At 42.1% G+C, this 13,023-nt stretch overlaps 1 protein-coding gene across 3 annotated transcripts in view; it reads left to right on the plus strand.

Moving 5' to 3' along the window:
- The window catches only part of obsl1a (obscurin like cytoskeletal adaptor 1a), a 29,606-nt gene extending 16,878 nt beyond the window's left edge, over positions 1-12,728 (plus strand). For all 3 annotated transcript variants that reach the window (XM_084051708.1, XM_084051709.1, XM_084051710.1), the window contains exons 12-25: positions 441-716; positions 2,220-2,498; positions 3,062-3,337; positions 3,717-3,986; positions 4,235-4,501; positions 5,082-5,351; positions 5,985-6,251; positions 7,641-7,907; positions 8,660-8,772; positions 9,472-9,625; positions 10,728-10,889; positions 11,085-11,189; positions 11,300-11,566; positions 11,991-12,728. In XM_084051708.1, coding sequence (XP_083907834.1) covers positions 441-716; positions 2,220-2,498; positions 3,062-3,337; positions 3,717-3,986; positions 4,235-4,501; positions 5,082-5,351; positions 5,985-6,251; positions 7,641-7,907; positions 8,660-8,772; positions 9,472-9,625; positions 10,728-10,889; positions 11,085-11,189; positions 11,300-11,566; positions 11,991-12,268 — 3,251 coding nt within the window. In that variant the 3' untranslated portion in view covers positions 12,269-12,728. The remainder of the gene's footprint in view (positions 1-440; positions 717-2,219; positions 2,499-3,061; positions 3,338-3,716; positions 3,987-4,234; positions 4,502-5,081; positions 5,352-5,984; positions 6,252-7,640; positions 7,908-8,659; positions 8,773-9,471; positions 9,626-10,727; positions 10,890-11,084; positions 11,190-11,299; positions 11,567-11,990) is intronic.
- The last annotated feature ends 295 nt before the right edge of the window (positions 12,729-13,023 follow it).

Below are 13,023 nucleotides of genomic sequence, written 5' to 3' on the forward strand. Positions count from 1 at the left end.
AAATCTGAAAATAGCACCAAAAAAAAGAAAATAGCAGATCTACAAGCTCACAACGCATCGTGAAGCTACGGATTGTGAGCTTGTAGATCGGTCACTTTTGCTGTTCGTCAGACAATGAAGTACATAAGGCTTATGGGCTTAAGTGGGTAAATACTGTACACTCGCCTTACAGACAGACGGCTAGCCTCTTTCAGAGCCATGCTGTAAAAAGTGCTATATAAATAAAGCTTGATAGAGTACTAGTTGTGTGGACCTGGATAATTCATTGGTAAAAGAACCGTACATTGCATTACTATTGTGCATTATTTGTAACAGAAGGGCACCTCGTTTATGAAGTATATTATGTGCTGTACTATCGACAGTGACTCTTATAATGATTCTATCTTTCGTTTATTATTATGACCATCAGATCCTGCACTTTGTCTCCTTCCTTGTTTTAGATCTTCCCGTGACGCTTACCCGTCCCAAAACAGTGTCGGATGACATGGTGCATTTGGCCGGTGATCCCATGGTGTTGGAGATCGAGGTGTCCCGGCCCAATGCAGAGGTGACATGGTGGGTGGATGGAAGACGGGTGGAGGAGAGCAGCAATGTGACCATGACGGAGGACGGACTCATCCGTCGGCTGACCATCCACTCTACTACAGCCGGGGATTCTGGGAAATACACCTGCGATGCTGCCGACGATAAGGTCGAGTTCCAGGTCAACGTTTCAGGTAAGGAAATTTGTGATGTAGGAATGTTTAAGATTGAATTAATATTTTCCTTTGTTTTGTAACCTCTGTGCCCAGAGTCACATATTTTTCTATGTATTTTTGGTGATAAGAGGAGACTGACTTGCAACTGCAGTTTGAAGTTTGCTTACTTTTGGACTTGAATGATTTTGTTTTTTTTGGACAGTGACAAAAGTTGCTGAATATTTAATTTGGTATAACCTTTTGAGGACTGTTTTGTTTCATTTATTTATTTTTTGTTTAAGAAAACGTCTTGTTATTTGAAGCTTTATTTGCTTTTGACGTTCATTAAATTCAGCTAAAGTTATTCAGCTTAAGTTATAATTGGTGCTACAATTAATAGTGTTGCAACCGTTATAGTTTAAAGAAGCCCTTCACCCATTTTTTGCCTTATCTTCGTATAATTGGTCCTCACTAATGCTCAATATAAAATGGTACAATTTCCGTCTGCTCACTCTTTGTCTCACTGTTGGACTGTGGAAACTTGCCTGCTGTACCAATAACATCATCAATGAGGATTTCGAACACATCGACTGCCTAGATCGAGTTAACTCGATATTAGTAATCCAGCACTCGACTGCCTAGATCGAGTTAACTCGATATTAGGTATTTTCATTGGTTTCATCTGTGATCGCGCGGGTCTGTTTACTTTTAATCATCACTTTCGTTTTCCATCTACGTCACACTCACCCGAAGCTGGATGTAAAAAAAAAAATTCGTTTCCGGGTCACATTGTTTTTCTCCGGTCATTTTCGTCCAGAATAGAGAAAAACACTTTTTTTCACACGCTATAAAATACAAAGGGAGAGCTCCCCTTTTATTTTCTTTGGTCCGAGTGACGATCAGGCATCGTCGTCGTGTATCACATCGTATCACAAGCCGATCAGAGATTGTCGAAGACAATCACATCCGGTTCATGTTGTTTGACTGTTTGAGCCTGGAGGGAGGGGGGGGGGCGAGTCAGTGAGTCATCGAGGGTGTCATTTTGCTGCGCTCTGCTGGTCGATCGTCGTATGTGTTCAAAATCATGGCCAGAGAAAAATATATAGAGTATATAGAGTAAAATAGAGAAAACAAAAAAACACGCAAATCGCTGGCAGTCAAGGGGGTAAATTTGGAATAAACTCTGGCAGTCAATGTGTTAAAGAAATTAATTTTGCATCTGACCAAAACCTGCTTACCGTACAGTAGGCAGGTTTATGAACGGTCCACAGCCCTCCTTTGACACACACACACACACACACACACACACACACACACACACACACACACACACACACACACACACACACACACACACACACACACACACACACACACACACACACACACACACACACACACACACACGCCATAATAAAAAGGTTCAATCAGTTGTAGTCTAATGATATTAACATTACAGTTAACATAATTCATGACAGTTATCCATTAGATATTCTAGATTATCATGTAATGATTTAACATTTTCCACTTTTGTATCATCAGAGCCTCCGGTGAAGATCGTTGGGAAGGCAGAACTGAAAACAGACCTGAAGGTGCTGGTTTCTGCCGATATCGAATTGGAATGTGAGCTGTCCAGGGCCAACACCGCCAGAACTAAATGGTACAAAGATGGCCAACGTGTTGAGGATGACGAGAGGTTCTGCGAGGAGGAGGAAGGGACGTTCCGCTCACTGATCATCCTCAACGCTGAACTGGGAGACTCGGGAGTGTACCTCCTGGACGTTGGCGATGATAACATCACCTTCCATGTTACCGTAGAAGGTAAACTGATTCAGCCAGTGGTGATTTTACATCTTCTTGTGGCTTGTAAACAGAGTGGACATTTATTTATGCTTTGACTTTAAGGAGTAGTTCACCCTAAAAATGACTTATTTCCTATCAATTACACACCCCATGAAGCATTGAATTAATGGAGATCTTTTTGTTTTTGTCGCATTCCTAAGTCAATCATTTAATTACCGGCGGTCTCTCAAAGAGTCTCCTTTGTATCTCCTACCAGATACATAAGCATCTTTATTATTATCATCAATTATTGGCTTAGGAATGCGACAAAAAAAAAATCCATAATTCAATCCTTCATGGGGTGTGTAATTGATAGGAAATAAGGCATTTTGTTGGGTGAACTACTCCTTTACGACTTGCTCTGAAACACATTGTAGTGTTTAATGTTTGGGTCATGGATTAATTAACGAGCTTGTATATCTGCTATTTTTGAATAGCCAAAGAAATCTAAAATGACAGAGATGCGTCCCCGGATTGAATGGGTTAAATTGGACTAGGCTAAATAACGTGCATACGCTCCTAAAAACTCTCTTATCTCCCAGAGCCCCCGGTAGCCATCGTGGGTAACTCAGACGACGCCGAATACCAGGAGATGATGGCAGGTGAAGACCTGATTTTGGCCTGTGAGGTTTCGCGTGCCAACGCTCCCGTCCAGTGGTACTGCAACGACACACTGCTGACCACTGACTCTCGTATCACCATCGAAAGCCACGGCACTCTCAGAAGGATCATGATCTGTAACGTCCACTCCTCGGACTCCGGCCAGTACGTGTGCGATGCGGTGGATGACAAGATGATGAGCATGGTTAGGATTCAAGGTACTGAGCTTCATGGGGTTGAGGAGACAAAGTTTCATTCAAATACGGTTCCCGGTATGAAAGTAAAAGAAAATTGAATATTACTGGAACTACTGGCCATCCTGAACCTTTTACGTCTTACAGACAGTAATCTAATCTGATTTGATTTAATCTGGGACTATAATTTCTTGATGTAATGTAGATTTGATCAATTTGAACATCGAACAATGAAATATTGTTATTGAAATATATGTATATATATTTTTTTTACCTAGAATGCATATAGAGCATTTTGAAATTAAACCCTTCAGAGAAACTGGAAATTAAATAATTTGTTTCTAATAACAAGGTTAAGCCAATTGATGGTGATTAGACTCTCTCTTTCCCTAATCGTCAAAAGAGCATCCAGTCACCTTTGTGAACAAGCAAGAGGACGTGGTGGTGACCGGGTATGAGGCGGAGAGCGTCACCTTGACGGGAACGGTGTCCAAGGACAGTGCCCACGTGCGCTGGCTCCGAGACTGGACGGAAGTCGAGGGGGAGCGCTTCCGCACGAGCATGGTGGGCCACACGCGCACGCTGACCATCGACCCGCTGAGGCGCTCCGACGCCGGAGAGTACGCCTGCGACGTCAACACCGACAGCATCCACTTCAGCCTGTTGGTCAAAGGTAAGATTCATTTACAACCTGCCTGAGGACGTCAGGGCAGCAAGGTCATGTTCATCTTTTAAATGTCTTCTCAAAACCAGTTTTTACAGACTAGCTTTTAATTTATTGATGCGGTGATTGAGTTTATTTGTCATCTACTAGATGACGAGACGTCTATCATACTACAACTAGAAAATATTAACAAAAAACAAGTTCTAGTTGACACTTACAGTACACATTAACATCTACTTCGATGGCTTCCATCACAGAGATGAGGATCAAGTTTGTGAAGCCGCTTCAAGACACGATGGCCCACGCCGACGGAATGGTGACCCTCCGCTGCGACGTGTGCAAGCCCAAGGCCGACGTCCAGTGGCTGCGGAACGGCGTGGAGGTGGTGCCGAGCAGGCGCTTCACTATCCGCGCGGACGGAGTGGAGAGGAGTCTGACCATCCACCGTCTGACCAAGGAGGACGCCGGGGAATATGCCTGCGAGTCGAGAGACGACAGGACCGTGGCCAAATTGAGAGTGGAGTGTAAGTGAAGAGATGCACTTTAAAATCAAATGAAATTAAACAAAACAAAACTACAAAAGGTGTGCTCAGTAGAGAATACATCTCCGCCAGAAGGCATGCCCTACAGTACCTCCCCTCCATCTTTCTGGGAAAAGTGATGACAATGCTTTTTACTTGGTGGTTAGGACAACGGATGGCCTACTTGCAGCTTGTACAAGAAACTAGGCACTGACCGGTGTTATCTCATAATAAAGATTATCTCCCCCCATTACCTTTAGCCTGGTGGAGATAATACAATAAAATGTGTTTCAAGCACACAAAATAAATTGGGAGGATAAAAAATTGAAAACTGTGTATTTTCAAAACCTGTATATGAAAGAAAATATGTTTTTAGAGCTTACAAGACCGTACAGAGAAACAGGTATTCTGGCGGAGAAAAACAGCCGGAATCAAACCAGAAGTGATTGCATGGTCAACGCACCTCAGAAAATCTGCCTAAATAAATACATATTTTCACGTGATCCATCCTTCCCTTTATTCTTCCAAAAATGTTTCCCACCCTTCTCTTCACCTTCCTACTGTACACCTGTTTTTCTCACAGTGCCTCGGGTGGTGGAGTTCCTCACAGAGCTGCACAACACCACCGTTCTGGAGGGAGAGGACGCTACCTTCAAGTGCGTAGTCTCCCCAGACGACGTCCAGCTACTGTGGCTCATGGACAACGAACCCATCTCCCTCGCCGACCGTTTCCAGGTGTCGCAGAATGGCCTGTGCCACACGCTGGTGATCAAGAAGTGTCAGCTGGTGGACAACTCCAAAATCACAGCCGAGGCTGAGGGGACAGTGAGCAAGGCCAGCCTCAAAGTGCAAGGTGAGTGAGAGAACGTATAGAAAGGATGATGTACAGCGAGACAGTAATTATCATTGCAAAACAAGGGCAATCCCTTGTTTTGAAATTTGGATTTTGACTAGTTCAAAACAAAACAAAAAACAGTATTGGAATGATATCCATTCTGTGATCATAAGAATTATCTCAGCAATATATGATGTCTTACAAATGAGTAACACCCCAAATCCAAATCTGATCCAGTCGGATACACGCTGGGCAAGACCTAGCTGGTTGAGTGTCTAAACGGAAGTACCGGAATTTCGCGGTCGTTGACGCTTTACAAATCTGTTTACGTTCTCCGTGAATGAAACGAGTGTTGTGATTGGTCGAAAAATATAGTTTCCGGGGGAAATGCGCACGACGGAAGTTCCACCCCTATAGACACTCTCTGCTTTAGGTTGTGATCTAAGAGAAGTGGCTTGAGACAAGCTTGGAAATGCAAGCAGTCTCAGCCTTCTACCATGAAGAGATATCAGAAGTTATGTACGCCAATATTTGTTTTCTAAAATAAACTAAAATCATTTTAGTTTATTTTAGAAAACAAATATTGGCGTAATCACACATTTTAAATGTGTGATTATTTACATTTCTCCCCCCATCTCTGTTCTGCATCAGAGGCTCAGGTCATGTTCACCAAGAAGATGGACGCCGTCATGGCGGAGGAGTTTGGCGACGCCACCCTGGAGACCGAGGTGAGTCTGGAGACGGGCGAGGTGCAGTGGATGAGACAAGGCGTGGTCATCCAGCCTGGACCCCGACACACGCTGGGGCAGGGCGGCTGCAAGCGCACCCTGACCATCTGCAACCTGACCCTGTCCGACAGGGGCACCTACCGCTGTGAAACCCTGCACGACCGCACACAAGTCAAGCTCAACGTGGAACGTAAGCGAGGGTATACAGTCGCACAAAGAGAAGAAATAGATGTTAGATGTCTGAAAACACTTTCAGCATCACAGAACGACTCACTGCATTTTGTGGTTTGTGTTCAAGTGCTCTTCATGTACGTAACAGGATAGGTGGGCATCAAGGAAGATTGGGCACCTCTGTGTTAAATTGGCTATTTTGTTAAGATGTTAAAAAATAAAATATTTGGAAAACGTTTTAAGTAAAGAATACAATAAACATTCGACAATTAAGGTCTAATATTTCTACAATTGCTACAAGACCTGTATACCGGTATCCAGTCATTTTGGGGAATAAACAAGAAGTTGAAGGATAAAATTAAGTCTGATAATGATGTACCGTGCATGTTCACATCATGTATACCAAAATATATATATATATTTTTAACATTTTGGACAAAATAGACAATTTTACATTGAGGTGCCCAGATTTCCCAGTGCCCACCTATCCTGTGTCCCTCATGTACACCAGTGACAGAAAGTTCAATGACTGGAAAAGCATCCAAAACTCGTACAGTATACTGTAGGTCTACCGTTCTATCGTTGGCATCTTGGCTGACATTACCCGAGTTATCCCATCTGGTACATCCTGTAACATAAAACAAATGCACAAAATGATCTGCAGCGGCCAACTATTGTCCTCCTGACCAGCCAGTTCTTCCATTATACAGTAGCTGGGACTCACTATTTAGCATGAGACACAAACAGATACTAAAAATAGTATCTAAAGCCTGCTGGTGAAAGGGTGCGATGCTGTTATACAATAGTGTATTGAGTGATGCTGGGACTAAAAGGGATCATGGACCTAGGTGTGAGGTACTTTTTGCCACATGTCAGAAGCAGCTGCTGTGTAGAGGCTATACTTGAATGTCCCCTGATTGTCCTTTGTAACATAATCAACAACAGACTCAACACTGTTACTGTGTATTACTGTGCAACTCAGGTTTTTGCTGGGGCTTTATCTGATGAAAGTTATAGATGCAACAAATCAAAAAAATCCCTTAAAGCTGCAATCCATACCTTTTTTCTGTGTAAATAAAACATTATTTTAACCAATCTGTATAGTAGACTATGTTAATAAATCAAAACTAACAACTGTGGGGGTTCTCCCCTGCAGGCTTTACATCTTATCTCAGCAGTAGACATTTTGGTTCTTGTGTGGGAGACTCACATTTAAATCCCCGAACTGAGGAGACAAAATTGAAAGAGTGTTAAATTTGACTCTCAATTAAATGGCATTTGAAGTGACGTCCTTCAATTTTCACCAGATATTTCAGTCACGAGTCTGCTCCTCAGAATCCAGGTTTAATTTAAATTATTGAAATGTAAATGTGTAGCTCATCTCTCTCTGCATTCTTTCTGCCCCCAGCTCGTAAGATCTCCATCCGCAAGGGCCTCCACGACACAGAGACGTTTGAGCATGAGACAGCATCCTTCGAGGTGGAGCTCTCCCATGCTGACGTAGAGGGGGTGTGGCAGAAGGACGGAATCCGGATCAAACCCAACAACCAGTGGCGAGTGAGCGTCAACGGACTCACGCACGGTCTCACCCTCCCCAACCTCACACTGGAGGACACGGGTACCATTGTCTTCTCCGGCGAGGGCGTCCGCTCCACCGCCAGACTCACCGTTAAAGGTACCATACCGGCAGAGGTTTCTACTTTCAGGTTTATTCATTTGAGCACGAAACCACAAGAAGAGCACATGTAAAATGAGAGACCTGCTACCTTTAAACTTTGTGGTATTGAGTGCATTACACAAGGTTTCCATATAAAGGCGCCAAATAATCCCAAAGTTAAAGCCTCACTATTTAACTTTTTATGAAGAAAATGTAATTGTGTCCAAACTGTATGGTAGAGTATGTTAATACAATATAACATACAATTGGGGTGGTTGTATTTTGTCTCCCTGCTCAGACATTTAGTTTGTGTCAAAGGTCATGTCTCACCTACACACAGGATCTGACATAATGTTTGACCTGATGATCAAGATTCAATTTATCCCCTGAATAAGCAGGCCGACTCTATTAGCTCAATAGCAAAAATGTCAGCACTTGAGAGCAGGAAACCGGGTTAAAATCCAGGGTAGAAGAGGAAAGTTACATTGTTACAAGTTACAGTGCAGCTTTAAAAGGTTCAGCAAGTTAACTTTCGGAGTTTCGGAGTTCCAAAATGTAATTTAAAAAAAGTTACTGATCTATGGTAATTTGTTTAGAGCTATGGAGTTATTATTATTTAATTAAAAAGATTACACTAAACTACTAAAATAGTAAAACAAAAATACCAGTAATATCAACAAATAGGTCACCCTGATTCACAGTGGAGACCAACAGCATAACAGAACCATGTTTGACTGTAATGATTGATTGATTGACTGACTGACTGACAGAGACACCGGTGACGATCCTAAGAAAGCTGGCCGACGTGCGCGTGGAGGAGGGTTCGCAGACCACCCTGGAGTGCGAGTTCTCCAGGCCACACTTGGAGGTCAAGTGGCTCAAGGTAGAGACAAAATTAAGCTTCTTTCGTCTTTACAGACCACAGTAGCTGGTGAATGAAAAACTAACTAGCCATTTTCATTATTTTACTGGACGACTTCACTAGCATCATCATCATCACCCTGCTCATCATGCAAAACATAACCTTCTCATAACCTGACCTGGGCTCGTTTTTAAAGTAGTTTGTTTTCTAGCCAATGCTGTATATCAGGGGTCTTCAACGTTTTCAGGCCAAGGACCCCCTAGCTGAGAGAGAGATGAAGCAGGGACCCCTTACTCTATATTGTATAAAATTGTGTTTCAGATTAAAGTTTTTTCTTTTTTACTTAGTCTGCTATTTTTTCCCTCTACACCTATAGCCTCTTTGCCAAAAATAGCCGATCTACAAGCTCTCAACGCCTCGCAGCGCGAGGCGTTGAGAGCTTGTAGATCTGCTATTTTCGGCTAATGTTCCCCCTCAGAAAAGGAATTCTAGGGTTCAAGTGGTTAATGTAAAAAAACGAAATCCTATCACACAAAGATTTGGCGGACCCCCTATAGTAGCTCTGAGGACCCCCTAGGGGTCCCGGACCCCCTGTTGAAGACCCCTGCTGTATATTGTATTGTTACACCAGGATTCTCCTCTACTCTACTCTCACCGAAGTATTCAGATCCTATTAATCCTACGGCATGTCTACCTGTTCATTCTGTTGTGGGAACATAGACGGGAGTGGAGATGAAACCAGGGAAGAACTGCAGAATCTACTCCATGGGGAGAAAGCGCTTCTGTCAGATCCTGGAGAGCAGCGTGGCCGACTCCGGCACCTACACATGTGACATGGGAGAGATGAGCACTTCCTGTTCCCTGGAGGTTTACGGTATGCATCATGAGCAGTGGTGTAAAGTAACTAAGTAGATTTACTCAAGTACTGTACTTAAGCACAATTTTGAGGTGCTTTTACTTTACTGGATTATTTCCAACTGTTTCAATTATTTGAAAACTTTAGTTACTACTGTAGTTACTTTGCAGATATAAATTATTATATTATAAAACATACATTAACCACTTTAGCGCTATATTATACCTAGGCTATTTGAAAATAGCCGATCTACAAGCTCACAACGCGTCGCGATGCGACGCGTTGTGAGCTTGTAGATCTGCTATTTTCAAACATTTTAGTACTTTTACTTTTGGTACTTAAGTAAGTATATTTTGATGCCAATTCTTTTGTACTTTTACTCAAATAACATTTTGAACACAGGCCTTTTACTTGTAATGGAGAACTTCTATATTGTGGTATTGACACTTTTACTTAAGTAAAAAATGTCAGTACTATTTCCACCACTGTGAAAAGATGGAAGGTCTCACTCAGAAATCTGCAGATGTCTGACTAATTGGATATTGTTCATTTAACGTTCATTTAAACAGAAAAAAATATCTTTGTGACGTTGTAACAATGCTATACTGTACATTTAATTTTAAACCACCAACATTGTGTATTATATGGGACATTTGAGGAATTTAATGTTTTAACAATTATCCTATCACTATTATGTTCAATGGTATTACTTATGTTATAGCTTTTATGCTGCATGTTGATTGAAAAACAAGCAACTGAAAGTTCAGTTGTACTTACTGTATGTTTTACTGTAGCACCACCTAGTGGTTATAAGGAGGAGATGACATCCAAGAACAATTCCTTATAGAAAAGTATTAGTGGTTTCTATTTTTGTAGAAGGAAAATAAAGACTTGTTACAAAATGTACCAATTCTTCTAAAGTAATTCACAGCACAAACAAGGATAATACTTAAGATTCATTGACAAAAAGTTGGAATCGACTGCATCATCCATCCATAAATCCAGAGACATCCAATTATGAACTCTTCAAGCATACATACCTCCATGGGAGGCTGTGTGTTTTACACAGCTCGCCCAGGCCCCCAGTTCCCCTGATGGAATCCCATTGTGTGTTTCACAGAACATCAATTGGAGCTTGTCCAACATCTGGAGGATCTGTTCGTGAAGGAAGACCACAATGCCGTCTTCATGTGTGAGGTGTCCCTGGAGGATGTGACAGGGGAGTGGTACAAGGATGGACACAAGATACGGCCCACCGACACTATTAAGATCCGCACTGAAGGTAGAGAACGCAACCACTCCAGTTGTTCACTGCCACCAGGTGGTTTACTGGTTATGGGAATTAATTAGTTAAGGCAGATTCTGTTTGGAGAAACTTCAAAGCACAGAAAACAAAGTAATTCAAATTACAAATATAAAAATGTGTATACATTTTTGTAATTTAGCAGAATTTCAAAACTGTGATTTTCTCCCCCAGGGACCAAGCACTTCCTTCTGATGTGCAACGTCAAGGCTGAGGACTCTGGTGATATCCGCTTTGTGGCCAAAGATGTTGAATCCACAGCCTACCTTGAGATAGAAGGTAAACGTGCTTTCCACCACAATACTTTTCTTCGTTAACAGGCTTATTTAATGATGAGGAAACCCTAAACTCACCAAAATCTGCTTTTCTTTACATTCTTTGTGTTCAAGAGCGCCCGGTGTCCATTGTGAAACCCCTGCGTGACCGGACGGCCCTGGAGAAGCACCGTGTCATCATGGAGTGCACCGCGTCCTCAGCTCGCTGTGGCGTCACCTGGTACAAGGATGGGGAGGAACTGGTCTCCTCGGACCGGCTGGAGATCCTCGCCGACGGCTGCTCACACAAACTGGTGATTCAGCAGGTGGCTGTAGTGGACGAGGGCACGTATACCATCGAGGTTGGCGAGCACAAGTCCAAAGCCAAGCTATTGGTGGAAGGTCAGTATATATATCATACAGATTTGTTTGATACTGTGATATAACACTGCTGCTGAACAAATACATGATCAATGTATTTAAAGGCCCAATCTGGGATCGTTTGAACACATACAGTACATTTGTTACTCACATATATTCTTCAAGAGTTTCATTTGTAGATGTAAAATATGCCTACTCCATGAATCTAATCACAGTGTTGTGTCAAATGACAGTTCTATTTTACTGTAATGTTTTATTATGTTTATAAACATTACAAATGGAAACAATGTACAGTAGTGTATTAACATTACAGCTTCAATTTATCAGTAGAATAAAAACAAAACTTTTGGTTTTGGGGCTACTTATTTCTTTATATTTGGAACACTGATTTGGCCTTTACTACCTGCATGTCTATCTTAAAATTATACATGTTTTCCCCTCACAGCCCAAGCCCTTCTGATGGTCCAAGAGCTTGAGGATGTGGAAGTGACAGAACCAGATGCGGCGTGCTTCCAGTGCCAAGTGTCCGTGGACATCAGCAAGGCCCCCATTTGGACCCTGAACGGGGAGGCCCTACAGTCGGGCCCAGGGGTCCGCATCGAGAACAAAGGGACAGTCCACAAACTCACACTGAAAAACACCAGTGTGGACATGAGTGGAACAGTTCGATTTACCACGGGCAAGGCTAAAAGCACGGCCTCTCTGTGCGTGAAGAGAGAGTAGATGACTCGGGAAGGAGCAAAAGAAAGTGACTTTGTGAGAAAGAGAAAGTGACTTTGTAAATGTGAATTACTTACTGTAATGCACGTTCCTTACAGCTTGTCTACAGCTAGTGGTTGTGGAGGAAACATCCGAAGTCAGCGTTGATTTCAAACGGACAGTATTCAGCAAGGTGAGATATTCTGATTGGATTGAAGTCATGTAATGGAAGGGTTCTACGGCATAGAAACTTTCACAAATACAGTTCCTCTGGTGGACAATAACTTTACATTCTGATGTTCTCCGGAACAAAACAATTAAAAATAAATAAATATGATAAAAGTAGCAGCGTTTTATTCCATAAGATAACTCTGGTCTATTTTAAAGATTGCACTGCACATGACAGCGTATTTTGGAGGAGTCTGTAAAGTTGTACATGTACTGTACAGTATGTAGCTTGGGAATTGAATAGATTGGACACATTGAAAAATATTTGTGGCCTTCCAGCCCAAATTCTATGTATCGATAGTAAGTTACTATGAGTGCAGTTTGTGAACACATTAAGCCACAAAAATCACAATGTGGTCAGTTGTGAAGCTACTATACAGACTGGCTGCTTGTGTGAATGTCTTAGTAGGCATAGACTTCTGTTTAATGACATCATATCGCAATTCCATGAGCTGTGATTGGGTTACACAAACCTTGTTCTAGATGTTAAAATACATACATAAATATACACAGTACATGATAGTATAGTGTAGTATTTATAGTATATAAAT

Source organism: Gymnoscopelus microlampas (assembly GCF_963454915.1).
Source record: "Gymnoscopelus microlampas genome assembly, chromosome: 24".
Classification (NCBI taxonomy): Eukaryota; Metazoa; Chordata; class Actinopteri; order Myctophiformes; family Myctophidae; genus Gymnoscopelus; species Gymnoscopelus microlampas.